General features: G+C 47.7%; 3 protein-coding genes across 18 annotated transcripts in view; 1 reads left to right on the forward strand and 2 right to left on the reverse strand.

Moving 5' to 3' along the window:
* The window catches only part of primpol (primase and polymerase (DNA-directed)), a 9,683-nt gene extending 8,790 nt beyond the window's left edge, over window positions 1-893 (forward strand). For all 7 annotated transcript variants that reach the window (XM_069193142.1, XM_069193145.1, XM_015345663.2 and 4 more), the window contains one exon: window positions 208-893. In XM_069193142.1, coding sequence (XP_069049243.1) covers window positions 208-498 — 291 coding nt within the window. In that variant the 3' untranslated portion in view covers window positions 499-893. The remainder of the gene's footprint in view (window positions 1-207) is intronic.
* Window positions 814-11,682, reverse strand: cenpu (centromere protein U). Of its 3 annotated transcripts, none has more exons than XM_069193154.1 (15): window positions 11,579-11,678; window positions 11,315-11,391; window positions 11,153-11,207; window positions 10,122-10,239; window positions 8,479-8,677; window positions 7,456-7,576; window positions 7,020-7,181; window positions 5,632-5,886; window positions 4,889-4,964; window positions 4,301-4,397; window positions 3,940-4,018; window positions 3,363-3,410; window positions 2,276-2,337; window positions 1,749-1,905; window positions 814-1,496 (listed from the first exon to the last, which is right to left on the reverse strand). In XM_069193154.1, the coding sequence occupies exons 2-15, from the start codon at window positions 11,317-11,319 to the stop codon at window positions 1,371-1,373; spliced, it is 1,560 nt and encodes a 519-aa protein (XP_069049255.1). In that variant the 5' UTR covers window positions 11,320-11,391; window positions 11,579-11,678; the 3' UTR covers window positions 814-1,370. The 3 variants fall into 3 exon arrangements, with proteins under 3 accessions (XP_069049255.1, XP_069049260.1, XP_015201150.2); XM_069193159.1 differs by having other exon boundaries at window positions 11,315-11,388; window positions 11,579-11,676; XM_015345664.2 differs by lacking the exon at window positions 7,020-7,181 and having other exon boundaries at window positions 11,315-11,682.
* A 1,014-nt stretch (window positions 11,683-12,696) lies between these two features.
* Window positions 12,697-18,159, reverse strand: part of acsl1a (acyl-CoA synthetase long chain family member 1a) — a 37,922-nt gene continuing 32,459 nt past the window's right edge. For all 8 annotated transcript variants that reach the window (XM_069193099.1, XM_069193101.1, XM_069193089.1 and 5 more), the window contains exons 17-21: window positions 17,853-17,969; window positions 17,437-17,580; window positions 16,296-16,397; window positions 16,072-16,143; window positions 12,697-15,223 (exon numbers count right to left, since the gene is read on the reverse strand). In XM_069193099.1, coding sequence (XP_069049200.1) covers window positions 15,083-15,223; window positions 16,072-16,143; window positions 16,296-16,397; window positions 17,437-17,580; window positions 17,853-17,969 — 576 coding nt within the window. In that variant the 3' untranslated portion in view covers window positions 12,697-15,082. The remainder of the gene's footprint in view (window positions 15,224-16,071; window positions 16,144-16,295; window positions 16,398-17,436; window positions 17,581-17,852; window positions 17,970-18,159) is intronic.

Here is an 18,159-nt window from a genome sequence, read left to right on the forward strand (position 1 = left end):
ATGTGACTGTTTCTGGTAACGCCACTCTCCAAGTCTCTCCAGAGCCTTCTCACTCCCCATGCTAGCGGACTAATCTTTCAGGGGAGTGGGGTTGTGGATGTTTTGTGGGAGCGGATCAAAGCAAAGTGACAGAGTGGATGGAGTGCTGGCTAGCTCATGCTCTTCAGCTTGTATAAGTAAGTGACCCCTTTCTTTGTTTTTCCCAAGGATGAAAATGATTTTGCGTTCACGATGGACGAAGCTGGGAACATCGTGCCAAGCCAGGGGCGTCACGCCGCCGAGGCAGGCGGCCCGTGTGCGTCGGTGGAGCCCACTGGCCGGGCCGCAGGCTGGGAGCCCGGCCCTGACGACCAGGCTTGCCTGCAGGCGCTGGAGGAGGTGGAGCTGAGGGCCTTCCTGCCCGGCGAGCCGCCCCGCCCCGGAGCAACACTGGCCGACGAAATCCCAGACGAACTTTTACTGGACACCCTCATTGAATACGAGTCTCAGGCTCGGTGAGATTAGTATGTGTTATATGATGGGTGCGCACATGCTTGGAGAAAGGAGCCTCCTTCACTTTGGTCATACCTTTTGACCATGTAAAAGATATGGCACCTGCCTTTATCTAGGAGCACCTTGTTAATAATTACTGATTCCAGTGCTGTTCCCCAGGCACCTCACCTTGAACAGAGGAAGTGTATCACCAAGGAGAGGACACAAACACCTGTATAGCCTTTGGAATCTGTTATCTCATCCTTCCACCTGATTATCACACTGTAACAACTGGACTACACGCTCAATCTGAAAGAAAATGGCACTCCTTAATCAGGCTAAAATGAATGAATAACAGATTTCACCCCTTTCTTTAAACCATTACAGAAACTTTATTAAATTAACTACATGGCGATACAAGGTTGAAGAGGTTATGGTGGGTTTTATTCAATTCTGTTCCTGTATAGTTGCAACATTTAACTGCTGAATATGATACTGCAAAGGTCACTTCTGTTTCATCTGTTAAAATTTCACATTGGATGATGATTTTGCACCATTTCTATTTATATCCCCTCCTGCTGTTTACTGGGATGTTCAGCTTTAAATCTAAGTTCATATCTAAATTTAAACATTTATTCATAATTTATTTGTAAGACCGCTTGCTCGCTGTCACATTAAGATTAATAGGTGTCTCAATAAAAGCCAACATTGTAACCTTTCGCTGTCAGTATCCCACCCTGAATCCCTCTAAAAGCACAAGACCGCATCAGTCATCAGTCCAGCTACAGAAACTCATTTTACACGAGCCCAAAACAAAACAGAAAACCGTGTGAATCAACATATGAAAAAAAAAGACTAAGTCACTATCTGCAGTAGAGATGCATCCAAGTGTATGGCTTTCATGATTTCTTGCTCAGTTGCTCGAGGGAGTCCTGCAGTTGCGTATTGATTTTTAGCAGCTGGTGCTCGACTCCCAACACACTCCGCATTTCCAGGAGTAAAGAGGGGAGGCTGGAGGGGCCGTACTGTGAAACAGAAAAGGCCCAGTGAGAAGAACTCAAGAGCAAGCTTAAGGGTGATCAATGCATTTCTGATACGGCTTAAGTTTGTACAATGTGTCCTACCAGCTGTGCATGTTTGAACCCAGGGCCCCAGCACTGTGAGGCACAAATGCCCATCACTGTGCCCCCCCCAGAGCAGTGTAAATTCATGCCAGATTAGCTCTTGTCGCGAACGGCGAGTCTCTTGGCAAGCGCCCCTCCAGCCCAGCCGCTCACCTCCTCTCTCTCGGCAGGATGAGCCTGCCTGTGCCGCAGGTAGGCCCGCTGCAGGGCCTTCAGAGACCCGAGCAGCGCTGTGCCCTGCTCCAGGCTGGCCCGTTTCTCGCTCAGCTGGGCGTGTTCCTTCTGTAATTCGCGCAGCTCAGTTTGTCTCCTGCAGGAGCAGGCAAAGGCATCCATATAATTAAAGTCTGATGTACTATAAGAAATAATTACAGCCAGATACTTAACTGCTAAGTACTACTACTTGCGTGCTTTAAATAAAAGTCCCTGCTCCTGGAAACTCAGAGTATATAGTTGATCCATCCTTGTATTTTATTTCATACAAACTTTAGAGGAATTAAACGGAGAAATTTGAGATCTTGATACAAATGAAGATGGGCTTAGTTTTCCCCAAGTTCTTCATTTCTTTCACAGAACAGGAATTTTGCTTTCGGAAATCTGCGGGAAACTGGAATAATGCCGAGTCTCGTACACACGGCAACTCGTGGCAAAACCAACACTGGTGCGCAAACTCTACTTACTTCCTTAGTTCGTGTTTGACCTCCAGCAGCCGTGATCTTTTACGATTAATAGCACTGTTGGTCTAAATCCGGAGGAAAAGAACATGTTGGAACAAAGCAACGGATAGTTAGTTGTACCTTTCACTTACATTAACAGTCGGACTACTGAAAGAAGAGGAACACAGAAGGCAAATCACTCTAACAGGACCGAACTGGAGTAATCTAGGCTGTCAACGTCTGTACACAAAACGCAACATAAAAGAACCAGTTCCATGAGCATCGTGAAAGCATCTGGAAAGTCATGGAGGCATCTTTAGTAGATACACAAATATTTAGAATCTAATTTTCAATACCTGTGTGTAGATGGAAACTTCATTTGAAAAATTCCACTGCTGCACAGTGCTTTACCCCAGTCTAAACTTTCCCTGGTGGTCTAGTGGTTAGGATTCGGTGCTCTCACTGCTGCGGCCTGGGTTCGATTCCCGCTCAGGGATACCAGTCGGATACCAGGCTTCTCTTTCCCTGTCTGTGTGTCTTAGTGGGTACATGGAGAGCAAGCTGGGGTATGCGAAAAGACACATTCCTAGTGCAAGAAATTGTATAGGGCTAATAAAGTGATCTTATCTTAGATCTGATCTTAAACGTGTTTCTAGCTGCATAAACAAGCGAGTTATGTTGTGCGAAAGTTTCAGTGAGATCGTATTTTTTCAGCCTGCAGTTATACAGGCTGCACAGCTGGGTAAGCACAGGCCACATCTGAAAGAGTAAACAGGGAAAGGCTGGCTTTCCATCTCTGTCAGAGACAAAACTTCACGACTGTACTGCTGAGAACAGCAAAAGAGCCTGGCTGAGCAGATGAAGCCAACCTACAGCACCATTATGAGAAACACCTCATCCCTCTGGGTCACAACACTCTGGACACCAGTTCACCACAGGGCACCGAACATCTTTGATCGAACCTCCACCTTGATTTATTACAACAGTTGCAAGTGTAAAAAGATGTCTTCCTTCCCTGACACAACATCTGTAATTCTTTTTGTGTGTGAAAAGTCCCAAGGAATGACTAAGAAGTACCTCCCCCTTCCAGATGAAATAAAAAGAAAATCACCTTGCTGTTTTCCCTTTTCAGCTGCTTCAGCTCCTTTGTCATGTGTATCTAAAAAATACAAGATTTATTGTCTTGCAGGCATGAACCAGAGAGATTAACTGTAATGTACACATGACTGGACAGTTCTAGTATCTCTACGAGCTTCTGCACTCTGAGAGGTGAGAGGTGCCGATTACAGGAGTACGGTATAAGGTGTTATTTAATTGGGCTGTGATTAAACAGTTGCTGTTCACATTGTTTAACATAGGTTTTGTCCAAACTCTAATTAATTGCTTACACTTATATAGCACTTTTCTGAAAAGTGGAAGCAGCTGAAAACAAATCCACTCAAAGTGCTTTACAGGTAACGGGGATCCCCTCCACCACCGTGCAGCCCCACCTGGATGTGCATGGGCTCCAGATTAATTATTTTACGGACCAGGACCTGAAGCATTAAGACTTCAGTGAAGACATCTCATGCAATTGCACTCACAGCTGATACCAGGGCACAGGATACAAGCAAGCAACTACATAAAACACACAACACTTGGAAATCTCAGACTAGTTACTGAATTTCATCTGCTCTATGAGGACTCACCGTGTCGGTAAGTTGATCCACAAACTTCGTAGAAAGGGTTTCTATTGCTCGTTTGGCCACATCCCTTCCCCCAGTCTCCCTGAAGCAGAACAAGAGCAGATCAGGCCTATGGCTTACGCGACAAACAGCAGGTTTATGAGCAGGGGCTCCAGATCAATTATTTTACGGACTGGGACCTGAAGCATTATGACATCTCATGCAATTGCAATCACCACTGATACCACAGCAGAGGATGCAAGCAAACCCAGCGGCTGTCCGGCAATATGTCAGAGCAGAGCAGGAGACGTGACACGTCACAGGCAGGCTCAAGGTACCCCTGTTACAGCCACAGATGGAAGCAGCTGAAAACAAATACACTCACTTGTACTCTGACACAAAATCCTGAAACGCAGCCAGCACCACGTCCAGTTCGGTCAGGTCCTTCGGGGGTTTTTTGGATTGGGGGGGCCCGTCGCTGCCTAAAAAACAGCAGCTGAATTAGTCCCACTCTATCCTGGGGCCCCATCATCTCGCGCGAACGCAGCACCAGCACGTCCAAGAGGCACTCCCCCGACTCCCCGGCACCTAGACAACTCCCCAGTTCAGCGCTGGTGCAGCCATTTCGCTACCAGGAAAGCTTCAGGGGGTTCATTTCTATTTCAACTGCATGCATCGCGATTCTCCCACCCTTCCTGAAAACCCCCTGAACGGACTTGGTAGCTAGTAGCGCACCGATCCAGGGATGCCCACCCTGCTGTTCTCAACGAGTTACTGGCTTCAACAACATGGCTGGGCGGGGGGCTACATACTCCCACAAACCTTTGTGTAAAGAAGTGTCTCCTGTTCTCGGTTATAAATGCACTTCCACTGAACTAGTGCAGCCTCCCTCTTTCTCCGGCTCTCCGTGGACCTGAAGCCCCCCCAGCACATTCACTCGCTTTAACAGCCCGCTACAGTCCGGCCTCGTTACCTGAGGAGGAGGAGGACTTCCGTTTCTGCGCACCGTCAGACGGCCACGATCTTCTGCTGCCACTTGGTTTGTTCTCCTGCGCGAAGGCAGACAAAGTTACAGGGCAGCTACAGCTACACCAGCTACAGGGCCGAGGCTCCGGCGCAGAAACGCTACTCAATCTACTCAAGCAGCACCTGAATGTGCGGACTGCGATGCCCACCCTCTTCCATTTTACACTCAAAGCGAAGTCAGCGCCCAGGCTGCACGCTGCGGAGGTTTAGCAACCTGCCAATTACCACTGCGTGTGACACACAGGGGAACGCCTGGTATACGACTCCCCAGCCAGGCACGACCTGCTCAGCGCTGGGGCTCCCACTGCCTGCACATCGAGCCCTCCCCACTCCTGCGGAGGTCTCGGCTACGCATGTGAACCAAAAAGACCATTCGAGTCAGGAGTCACTGTTCCCGGTTCTTGGCAGACTTTCTTGTAATGACTTAATACCTGTAAAAAATACATGTAAATATAAATCTCCCCTTTTAGAGTAGGTGAAAGCCTTTAAAAGCCTTTCACTCACAGTATTTTTCCCCAATTAAGGCTTAAGGGATGTAACGGAGCTCGAGTGCAAAGGAAACCAGCAGGCGCAGGGTGTCCGGAGGGACATGTCCTTGGCCGAGAAGGTGTACAACACCAGTGGTGTGCATCAAAACCTGCAAACAGCACTGAACCGGCTCGGGCGTGTTACGGTAAGGGATCTGCGTACGCAGTCGGAGTCTTCATCATTTGTGTCGTCCTCTGAAGACGGGGACAGGCGCCTTCTCTGCCGCCCCCGGCCCGTGCCCTTCCTCGCTGCAGGAGACTGGCCGCCCACAGCCCCCTCCTCCTCGCTCACGGAAGCCTGCGAAGGGCCAGACTGGTCCAGGGTTCGACTGGTTGCTCTGGACCGGCTGGCCTCTGAAATCCCTCCAGTGCGACTTCTGGACTCGGCAGCGACGCTGGATTTAGTTCTTGCCGAGACCTGGGAATCACAGGTTTGTTAAAAGCAGAAGGCACCGAATTTCTGTAGGGGCACCACAAGAGAGACAGGAATAGATATAAGTTACAGTAGATTAAAAAGAATATTTAGTCATTTATTTATTATATAAGCCGGGGGAAGGGGCATATATGTATGTACTAGGAGTTTTCAGAACCAAAGAAACGGACTGCTACAGCCCTCATCCTGTCAGGCCTTCCTCTGCAGACTCTCGGCTCCCACATCAGTTTGAGCACCAGAGCCCTGCTTTCCAGACAGGCCACAGGGGGCCCTGTTGTGCAGCAAGAGGAGGATACCACACCCACACTCGAACTGCCCAGCCCGGGACAGCTCACACAACTGGAGGTCCGGTTCCGATTGGAACGAGCGATCCCTGTCTGGGGGGGGACCCACCTCTTACACCACTGGAGTACAGAGCCTACCTGGCAGCTCTCTTTATACACCAGCTGCCCCTTTGGAGAAGAATGTAAACCAAGGGACGTTGTGTTATACTTGTTGAAAGGACTAGCATGCTCTCATGTAAAATATGGTGGACAAATGTGGTCACCGTGTGAGATACAGAGGAATCAGACCAGAGAAGAAAAATCGTTTTTTAATTCACGCCCAGGGAAGGATCAGGTTTTGGAAAAGTGCGAATATGGTGAATTAACTTGCCATTATTGTGTGCGTGGTCAATTACAATTAATCGGGCAACGTTCCACATTGATACAAGAGTGAAAAGGCACAAAACTCCTATTTCAGGCAGGCATAAGGCAAATGTGGTCACCGTGTGAGATACAGAGGAATCAGACCAGAGAAGAGCAACGAGGGCATAAATGAAAGTCCTACACGGAAAAAGCTCGATCTTTCAAGGCTTCGTCTTCTCTGATCGAGAGGGCACCTGCTGCAAAGTATTTAAAATCCTCAAAGCCACTAACCCAGAGGACTTCAGAACGCACAAACATAAACCGAAGGACGGGAACAGCAGTAACTTCACAACAGTTATACGAGCTCTTCGTGGAAATCAAAGCACGTCATACTGTCACGCAGGTGGGACCGAATGCGGCAGCAAAGCACGCTGGGCCCAGCGAAAGCAAGAGTGCACCTGCGCTGCAAGGGGGAGAGTCTCTGCGGGGTACCTCCGGGCTCTGCGGGGCAGAGGGCTCCTCGGCAGCCCCAGGTGGTCTCCTCTGCCGCAGCCCTGGTTTGGCTCGCGCCTGCTCCTGCCCCCTGCCCCCTGGCGTCGCCGACGACCGCCTGCTGCGCAGCACTCGTGCTTCCGAGCCATCAGCCCTGGGGGCCTGGGGGGGCAGCCACGCACACAATTACCACCCCCACCCCAGCACCGGCACAGGGCAGGTCGCACACCAACACTAGTGTACACCAGTCCCTGGTCTTCATCCGAATGCACCAGTACAGAAAACCACTAAGAAAAAAAAATAGAGCGCAAGAACAGGAAGTCTGAAAGAACGGCCTCTGGAACAAGCTACCCAGCCGCGTGGTTGTGGCCGATGCTCTGGTTTCTGTCGAGAAACACGTTACTAATCACCAGAAGGGTGAGAGTAAAAGCAATACCCAGCTCTCTGAAGCTTCACTCTCGACAGGAGGCGATCTGCCCTTCTGCTCTGCTGAGCCACCTTCCTCGCCGCTGGAGTCTTCCTCCTCCGGGATCTGCTTTGCTGCTGGTGGATGTGACCTAGGAAAGACAGAATGAACGCCACAGAGAGCACGGCTTTGCAAGTCAGTTTTGCCAGTCCCCAACTCGAATGCTCCAGTATCTGCCGAAATGCCAGTCAGCAGACGCCGACGGGTCGCAGGCTTGCTCAGCGTGCTGGACCCTGTCTGCGATCACATCACTGCACTGCTCACCTGTTCCTCTCTGAGCACACCTCCAGGCTTCATGGGTCTGGATCTACCTTAAAGTGCCACTCACTGCATGCACATTACTATTAATCTGGCTGATGCTTTTATCCATAGTGACTCATGTTTGGACCTATTTATAATGTAGTGTATTTCACAGGAATACTGTAATTGAAAAAACCTTGCAATACATGTGTGCCTGTTCTGATTTTGTGACACATAAAATTGAACACCATCCTGAATAAATGTGAGAACATATTCACACCATTGTTAGCTCCATCACTTCTGACACACTGCACTGATTTTAGAATTAAACTGGAGACACAACCTGAAGTTGGTGATTTGAGAACAATCTAGTGCACATCCAGGAAAATTCAGCTAAGTAAGGGGCACTCAAACTCTCTGAAAAGCATGTTGTCAGGATGTGAAATGGTCCTCAAAATGCAGAAGACCAGGTTCAGGCCCCAGCTTGCAGAAGTGGAATGTGCAGATTACAGGGGGAAACTATCCATCTGTCCTCCCTGTGCCCAGAGCATGCACAAACATCTCGCGAAAAAGCAGAGCTCTTTTATAAGGATGTAATAACCAACTCCGTATTATCTGACACCCAGATAAAGATGCCCAAGGCTCTCCCAGCCCTGCCTAGCCATCCTTTTCTAATGACAACAGTCTATCGCTTTCCACCAGGACCCTGCTGTTAGTTCTTGAATGGGCACCACACGTTAGCAGCGGACTCACCGCTGGCTGGACGTCCGGCTCTTCGGAGGCCCGGCCCCGGTGCTGGCGGCGGGGCGCGGTCCTGTCCTGGCGCCCGCCCCGCGCTTCTTCAGAGACCCCGCGAGTCTCTTCACAGGCGCCTTAGTCTTCGCCAGGCCCTTGTGGCCTCTCCCCCCCTTCCTCAGCTCCTCCTCGAGCGCGGTGCTGTGGAGGGGAGCGCCTGCACGAGACACGTCCCCAGTCACCCGGAGGCTGACCGCGCTGCTGACGAGCCGACTGAGGGGCCCGAGGCCCCGGGGGCCCGGAGCTGCTGCTCACTGCTGGCTTAATGGGACCAGAAGGGCTTCTCCCAGCAGCTGTGTGCACACACACCGGCCCTCCCAGACCAGGAGAGCCCACACCTGGCCTGGGAGGAGGTGTTAAGGGCGGCATTGTGAAAATATTTTACACTTAAATAAGTATTTCATTTTAAAGAAAGTAACCAGACATGTTATTCCAGAACTAAACATCACACACATTTTCTTCCATTCCTTCCATTATGGAGGCTTATTTCTTTGGAGGTGCACCAGTCCGACAGAAGCACACCCTGGACAGGACACCAGTCCGTCACAGGACACAAGACAGACGCACACCCTGGACAGGACACCAGTCCGTCACAGGACACAAGACAGACGCACACCCTGGATAGGACACCAGTCCGTCACAGGACACAAGACAGACGCACACCCTGGATAGGACACCAGTCCGTCACAGGACACAAGACAGAAGCACACCCCGGACAGGACACCAGTCCGTCACAGGACACAAGACAGAAGCACACCCCGGACAGGACACCAGTCCGTCACAGGACACAAGACAGAAGCACACCCCGGACAGGACACCAGTCCGTCACAGGACACAAGACAGACGCACACCCCGGACAGGACACCAGTCCGTCACAGGACACAAGACAGAAGCACACCCCGGACAGGACACCAGTCCGTCACAGGACACAAGACAGAAGCACACCCCGGACAGGACACCAGTCCGTCACAGGACACAAGACAGAAGCACACCCCGGACAGGACACCAGTCCGTCACAGGACACAAGACAGACGCACACCCCGGACAGGACACCAGTCCGTCACAGGACACAAGACAGACGCACACCCCGGACAGGACACCAGTCCGTCACAGGACACAAGACAGAAGCACACCCCGGACAGGACACCAGTCCGTCACAGGACACAAGACAGAAGCACACCCTGGACAGGACACCAGTCCGTCACAGGACACAAGACAGAAGCACACCCTGGACAGGACACCAGTCCGTCACAGGACACAAGACAGAAGCACACCCTGGACAGGACACCAGTCCGTCACAGGACACAAGACAGAAGCACACCCTGGACAGGACACCAGTCCGTCACAGGATACAAGACAGACGCACACCCCGGACAGGACAGTTTAGAGACTCCAATTCATTTAGCCTGCCTGTCCCTGGGAAGGTGGAAGAAAATCCTAACACCTGGAGGAAACCTACATGGATGACAGGGGAGCAGACAAACTCCACACAGGTACTGCAGTCCGGAATTATTTATAACCCCTCCCCCACCCCAGAATTCAACACTTCGGACAGTGACATGACCAGGGTGTCATTACTGTAGTACAAAACACAGACAGACCAGAAGGGACGCTCTCTTCCTCATCGAAGAAGCTGGTTCTGGGGATTAACGACAGGTTGGAGATATTCGGAGATGTAAACTTCTGGGTGGGAAGCAGATCAACAGGATCGTCGCTCACCTGAAGACACGATATACAAATATTCACCAGAAAGGACTGTCTGAAGGTGTCATAAAGCGCCTTTGTTAAACACATTCACTCACTCAACGGTTTAAGAGTACTTCGGTCAGAGCCGGGGAATTCGCGGATTAATGAGATTATAAGAGATACCGTTATTGCTGAAGAACAGAAAACTGCTGCAGAAGAAAAGTTACTACGGCATTTACTGACATTGGCAATATGAATTAATTTTCAGAAGTACAGTACTGAGGATCACCAATCATTTTATGCAGAACTGTACTGGCAAAGGATACGGCCCTAGTAGACTGGTTGTTAACACAGCATATAGTAGGTGACGCTGATGGAGAGATTCACACGAAAAACAATGATTGGAAACAGTACTAAGACTCCCACATTTCCGACTAGAGACTTCCTATGCACATCTGTGGAAAACAAATTTCTCCTGTTATGCCCCCAAGCTCTGGAACTCTCTGCCCAAGGATATCAGAGAGTCACCTTCTCTAAACTCCTTCAAATCCAGACTCAGAACCTTCTTCTTTAGAAGAGCCTTTACTGAACTGGTTCCATTCTTCACCCCTCTGCTCCTACTATACTAAGTACCACCATCCACGGTCTCCTCTATATATTGTAATCGTGTTTTATCTTGTGTATTCTTTTTTTATTTATTGTTGTTGTCATCCTGTAAAGCGCTTTGAGAATCCACCGTTAGAGGCGCTCTATAAAATGAAGTTTATCATTACTATTATAAAACACATCGCGAGAGAGCTCATGAGGCGATTTGACCATTTCATTCAATAAATCGGTCTTCATTTTTCCATGTCCCTCCTCGCTGCCTAGCACTTGGGCGATGGAGTTAAAAACAAAAAACAAAAAAACAAATCGGGAACGACGTATCAGACGAGAGAAAACTTACTGGAGAACCATCCTGGGCGTTTTTCACCGTCTTCCCAGCTCGTCTCTTTCTCGCACTGGCACAGACACAAGAAGGAAACCCGTCCTGTCACCATCATCGGACAGACGCACTGTGAACTAAACAACTCATCCCACCAAAACCCACAGTAGGCGATCATCTCACCTCATTTTACTCCACCGTTTCTACAGCATAAAGAGCACAGCGCTGGAGAGGTCCAACAAGCGTCGGCAATAAGTCTACTGAATAAATAGTCAGTTTTATCACATCGTCGTGGAGACGTTAGTTTCGCTTCAATACAACACAAATCGACCTTACTGATCTGTATTTTTTTTTTTACACAAATCGGAAACGACTCAACTCTTCCGATCACCGAAATTGCTTGACTACGAAAGGCCGCCTGACATTTATATCGGTTTATACACGTACAGGCTTGGTCTTATCCAACCTCGCCTTTAACGCTGAGGTTAACTGGAAACGGCAACTCAGCTGCTCATGTTTTCATCTTTCTCCCGCGAAAACTTCTGAATCGCCTGGGAAACCTCACTTCCCGCCGCTCAAAACGGGGGGGGGGGGGGGGGGGGGGAGGGCTGGGGTACCATGAGAGAAAATGCGAGTTAGGCAAGTGAAGGTCATGGCGTGTGTAAAATATAAACTGTAATTACTAGACGAGAATAACACGGCAGAAGCGTGCTGGAGTGTAAATGTCCGGTTGACGAATAAAAAACTGCTCGTTTACAAGCGTCCCCATTCCCCCACCGGACATGGACTGTTCCATTTTGAAATTAGACGCCATTTTTCCGCCACAGGGTTCCCAGAAATTCATAGCGCCACCTACCGGAGCGGAGCATCGCTGCTCTGGCTTAAAAAACTCATGGGGGCGGATTGGTCTCTCTGGATTTTCAATGCATCATTGAATAGCACTTTCATTGTTATATTAAAGCAATTACAATTTTTACAGGACCCTTTTGAGAGCCTATAAAATCACACGGATCTCCCATCTTTACATCTAAAACATCAGCACGTATCCCTAAAATATCAGCACTGTGTCAATTTATAATATGATTCCATCAATGCAGATGTAAACCGAAATGACGCTGTTGTAGTTTCCAATATTCTGGCCCCCCAATCCTTTTTTGTAAGAATGAAAAAAAAACACACCTCTCCACCCATATCTTCTGGAGCTTCGCAACACATTTTAATAAAATCTGAACACTATATGGTATTACTGTACTCGGAATTAAAGAGACAAACAGTGTTGTCACATCATTTCCAAATTGTATCAAGACTCATATTAAGCTATTAACTCACCTTTTAAGACTATTTTGATTGGTTTGGTTTTGCACTTGGTAATTACAATTTGAAACCGTCCGCATTTCATCAGATTTGAATGCATCAGTTCTTTGTTGTCGAAACGCTCAGGAAATGTATAGCAATGTGAAAACTGGGAGGGAGAGAAGTTTCATTTTTTGTTCTTTCAATGTTCAAAAAAAGTTCAATACAGCATGAGCCTGATTGAACCGGTAGAAGGATCACTGACACAGAAATGCACACAAAATAATGTTTATTTGGTATTGCTGGCTTTTGTTTTTTGGAAATATATGTATCTGTTATCTTTACAAAACATGTACAAAGCCAGGACATTAAAGCAGGCATTTCACGTGAAAGAAGATATAAATTAGAGTTTGGCTTCAGTCACAATGTTTAGTGTTACATTTTCATTAACACCACAAGTATACATCAATTGTGCACGTAGGATAATTCCACACATTAGTGCTTTGTCCCAAAACTACACTGCTTCTGCTAGTGCAACCTGTGTTGTGCTTCATTAAAACTGTATATATATAATTCCTACATTTAAAATGTGTAATATGCAAAGATCAGATAAATCAATTATTTTCCTATAATGCATTTGTTCTGTAACCAGAAAATTTAAAAACAAATTGACAAATGGGTCTTGTTAAACAAAAATCACTAGGGTTAAAGCTACAACTGGCTTGGTGTCACACACAGTTTTACTGGTTTGACTCTCATATCTACTGTGGTTACTTAATGGTCATACTTTTAGTATGACTATTTGGAAAAATGTAATTAATGCCATTTCATTGAAGAAGTTCATTTCATTGAACTACTTCTTGGAGAGTTAAATATTGAAAGTAGCTTTCTGCTTTACATAAATTGAGCAGCCTACTTCTTCAAAGATTTTTAAACTGCGTACCTTGCGGATTGCAGTACGACTACCGTCTCAATTTTAAATGCTCCACAAACATATTTACGCAAAAATAAAATCTGGCAGGCAAGAACACAACTGATACTACTGGTTCCCCCATTCATTTGTTCGAGTTTGTTTACATGCCTCTGGGCATTCCACATCCAAGGTCAGTGAAAACATATTTTAGGTGTGGGGTCTTAATCACATTGCAGAAGGAAAGAAGCACGAGGTGTGGATAACTGTGGAACAGGGAAAGAAGATTCTGTCTGGGAGATCTCCCAGATCTGTAAGCTTCCGTTTGCTTCAACGTTTACCAGGAAAAAGCAGAACGGCAGCTGCCTGAATATACTGGTAGGAGTTGTGTCAGTGTTAAGTGACCAGAGTCAGCTGCCAGGACTAGCCTGAAGACCACAGCCAGCTTTTCCATCACTAGACTGCAGCCCAGGACCAGAGACTTCAGCCTACAACATTAGTGAACTGCAGGCCCTGGTCACTCAACAGCTGTAATCCAGAAGGGTCTTTTGCTAAGAGCCAAAAGAATCAAAGTTTAAACTGGTCCTCTGAAGACTTCGATTCACTTGAATTGTTTGCCACAGGTCTCAAGCAGCTGCTGATTTTCAAGAGGGCTAGAAACCCCTTCTGCATGGCTGTCCTCGGAGATGAAGCTTGGAGACTCCTGCTCTGGAGGCAAGGAAGGCCTCTGGAAGAATCGGCTCACCCACAGCCAGCACGATTCGGCAGAACCCTTCACGTGCCAAATTACAACAAATGGCACTTGGCTCAAGCCACTGTCTTTACAGGAAAACTGAACCCCCCCCCCTTTAACAAGTCCCACTTGTCTTTGATAAAATGTGTTCACATCATGAACAGGACAAAAGAAGAGTGGCACCAAATGTACTCAGGTTAACAAAATTGACCTAACTCTACTGAAAGACATCTAAACTCTCAGTGTACTGCATTAAAGGTGCCAAACCACACTCTAATATACTGGAGCCCTTCCTCTCACTGCTCTGATGTCAGGTCCTGAGGATTTCGTATAAAAAACAGGGAATGCATTTACTAGAACCTGGAACAACTGATTTCTTCCTACTACATATATATACTGTAGTATAATTTACTTTCAGGATGTCATTAAATCTTTATAAAAGAAATGACATTGTCAATAGATATATTATACACATACTAAAATTAAAAACTGGAAGATTCATGACTGTAAAATTATTTAACAAGTTTTTAAGCAGTATTTCACATTCCTCAGAAGCATATCCCTTCGTGCAATGATGGGACTTCACAAATTATTCTTACGTCACAGAACACAGTGCCTAGGAGACATGTTTTGTCTAAGAACGAGATAGTCTTTAAAAACAGCAATAAAAGGGAATCCGTCATGGTAACTCACTGATGCACGACTGTGTAACAGAACAGACCTAGTAGGGCTCTTCTACAACATGACTGAAGGAGTAAGGCATTGATTAAAGAAGCAGATGGTAAACGGTATTAACGTTAAAGCAATAAGGCAGCTTTTCCTTTTTTTTGCAGTCCTGTAGTTCATTAATTCCTATGTCGTACACATCCAGTTCCACAGACAGGCTTAATGTTGCAGGAACACCCAGGCCTGGTTTGCTTGTTAAATTTTCCTGACAGCTTGAAGATCAGTATGAAGGCATTTCCCCCCCAGCTCCCAATTGCCTGCCGGGTCTTTCCCTTGAGCTCCCTCCTGGTTACATTTTGATCCTGGCATACATTTCTTCTATCTGTTCCCTGAAATGGCTCCTCAGATCCATTCTCTTTGCTTTCAAGGTTGGGGTGAGCAAGCCATTCTGGACAGAAAACATCTCTGGGTGCAGGGCTATGTCTCTCACCTACTCAAAACAGAAACACAACATGCAACTTCATTAAAGACAGACACATGCTGGATATCAACAGAGTTCAAACAAAGCAATGGGGAGGTTTTCCAACCTCACTTGGTAAATTGATATCTACACCAAGGCCCAGGTAAATCCTATGCTTAGGCAGATTAAAAATAAGATCTGCTTCAGGTCCGTCTATCGGTTACACTGCATGGCTCCCGGTCTCTGGATGTCAGACGAGTGACATGCAGGAGACTCACACACTGCTGTCTCGTCTTTTAATAGATAAGACCAAGAGCTCAATGCTAAAGTTGCCCTGTTTTTGTGGTCCTTTTCCTTACAAGACAAAACACATTCAAAAGCAAAACAAAAAATAATGCATAAATAATTTTACAATCCCATCATATTAGCATGTGCTCCGTGCAAAAAAAAAAAAAGAAAAAAAAAAGACCATGTCATTTGTGTGAAGTGTGTTGAAAATCCAGCAACGAGATCCCTTGCTATCCTGCTGGGATACCAGAGAACACTCTTCCGCATCTGCCCACTGAAAAGAAGCTCCGGGATCCAGAAGATGGAACAGTGAGACCCACCCAAGTCTCTGTTTTGTGCCAGCAGGACACTGCCGGTCACGTCATGAGAAGGACAGAAGTGGCAGAAAGGCCAGCCGCCAGAGGGCAGAGGGCACAGGAGGACTGGGGCTCTCCTCAGCATACTACACTGTCAGGCCGCTGGGCTCTGCTTGGTCCACACCAATGAACTGCTATGCTTTGCGGTTCCCATCAGTCGCCATGCAAGAAGGACCTTTGTTTGGGTGTGCTGTGACAAATCCCGCTGCTCTGATGCCAACGAGCAACACTCACCTGCTCAAAAGACTTCAGTCCCGCCTCTTTCCCACGCTTCACCATATCTTCCAGGATTGCACCCTTCACCTCCTGTCATGAGGAATGGCCAATGAGCAAACATTTAAGAGTGATTTCGGTTCTACTTTCTGTGTTATCCCTTTCTGTTTTCTTCCCTTAATCTGTTTGTATGCTTCCAGCAGGAAAGGCTGCTGAGAATGACCAGGGGCCAAACACAGGCTTACCTTGCTTTTGCAGAGATCCGCATACGACCCTTCGACCCCTCTCTTTCTGGCCCAGCTTGGCAATACGTCGGGATCAGGCACTACAATCGCCACCAGACACGCCTGCACAAGACAGATCCCTTACAAACATGGTACAAACTCTGTCTGCATCTCGGGCATTCAATAATCAATCACCCACAGATCACTGGTTCTGATGGACACTCCTAATCCTTATCCAATAATGCTGCAGACCAGGTGCAAACAGCACATGTCATTCCTCTCTTGGGGTGTATCTCACTGGAGTCACTGGAGACATTCAGTACTAATCTTACAAACCTCAATGTTGTGCAAGCAGCCTGGTTATTCTTGTGACACTCACTCTTTTTTTACACTTTATTGTACTTGTGTTGAAACACACAATAACATTATCCCCCCTTTCACATCTACTGAATACAGAAGCATAAAATACAGAAAAGGGGAAACCTTTGGAAATTCAAAATAACAGATGAAAAACGTTTTATACAATTTCTAATTGTCTGCTGCATGACAGAGAGAGAGAGAGATTACACACAATATATTTCCGGTTTGGACCACTCTCTGCTACTCTTGCACAGGTATTAAAACCAAAACACCACAGGGCTTACGAGCAATGTTCCCTCTAAACTGTGCGCAGTTATGACAATCAGCACACATAGGAAATTGAACTGTGCCAAAAAAAAAATCCCCCCCAAAAATGATGATAATAAAACAAACGTGGTTGTCAATTGAAAAATGCTAAATTGGCCACATGAGACAGGGCGCGAGAGGCCCAACTGGGCTGTGTGCATTATTACTGCTACTCCATCATCAATATCTATGGTCCTGTAGTCTCATACCTCCCTGCTCATGCTCGCTCGGCACTCAGTCTCTATGACTGGCCTTGTTGAGTTGCTGTCCTGGTCTTTTGGATCTCTATGCTTATATGAGGATGACTACAGTATATGAACAAAAAAAAATTCAGGTTTACAATTTTGTACCACTCAATTTAGTGCGCACAAGTTTTTGCCACGGGGGTAAAATATGCACAACTTGACATTTTTGTGCACACAGGCCATTAACAATTAGAGGGAACGTTGCTCAAAAGTCTGCAACAGAAAAGCCTGTTCTTTCTTCGCGGTCTCACCTGCAGGCTGTCTCCATGAACGAACACCTGAGCCACCGGCTCGCTGCGGTTGTAGATGTTCTCCACCTTTTCTGGCGCGATGTACTCGCCTTGAGCCAGCTTGAAGATGTGCTTCTTCCTGTCGATGATCTTCAGCGTGCCATTCTGCAAAGCGAAAACAAGCACATTCGCGCCGCGCCACAGTGCCAGTCCGACGAGGGGCAGACTCCTGTCCCCAGGGTTACCGAGACGGAGCTCAATCGGGGCGGGCGGATGTTTTTCGGACTGGGCAATCCACCGCCCTCCTGCCGCGAACGGGACGGGTGATGGCCCAGACCGCGCAGCAGCCGTGCCCCTCCGGGTCGGGCGGAACCGATGGCAGGGACGCGGGGACTGGCGCTCGGCGGAAAACTGGCCTGACCGCACCGCCAACCTACCGGCAGCCACTTGCCGATGTCCCCCGTGTGGACCCAGCCATCCTGGTCCAAGGCCTCGGCAGTTTTCTCCGGGTCTTTCAGGTAGCCCTTGAACACGTTTGGTCCCTTCGCACACACCTGCGCGCCGGCACGCACCGACAGGACGAACATTCACACGGAAGAGAAGACAGGAGGACATCGTCAGCTGCCAAGAGGGAAACTGGACCCGAGACGAAGACCACGCCCAGCTATGTCACTTCTCTCCAATGCGGGTGTATAGTAGCACGGCTGCGATTCTGGGCATGAGCCAACAAGGGGAGACCATTAT

This window comes from Lepisosteus oculatus, chromosome 1 (genome assembly GCF_040954835.1).
Source record: "Lepisosteus oculatus isolate fLepOcu1 chromosome 1, fLepOcu1.hap2, whole genome shotgun sequence".
Taxonomy (NCBI): Eukaryota; Metazoa; Chordata; class Actinopteri; order Semionotiformes; family Lepisosteidae; genus Lepisosteus; species Lepisosteus oculatus.

Coding starts and splice junctions, on each gene's coding strand:
- cenpu (XM_069193154.1), bottom strand. Junction 4,398..4,888: donor GAAGTCCTCCTCCTCCTCAG/GTAACGAGGCCG, acceptor GCTGTTTTTTAG/GCAGCGACGGGCCCCCCCAA. Junction 3,411..3,939: donor TGGATCAACTTACCGACACG/GTGAGTCCTCAT, acceptor TGTATTTTTTAG/ATACACATGACAAAGGAGCT.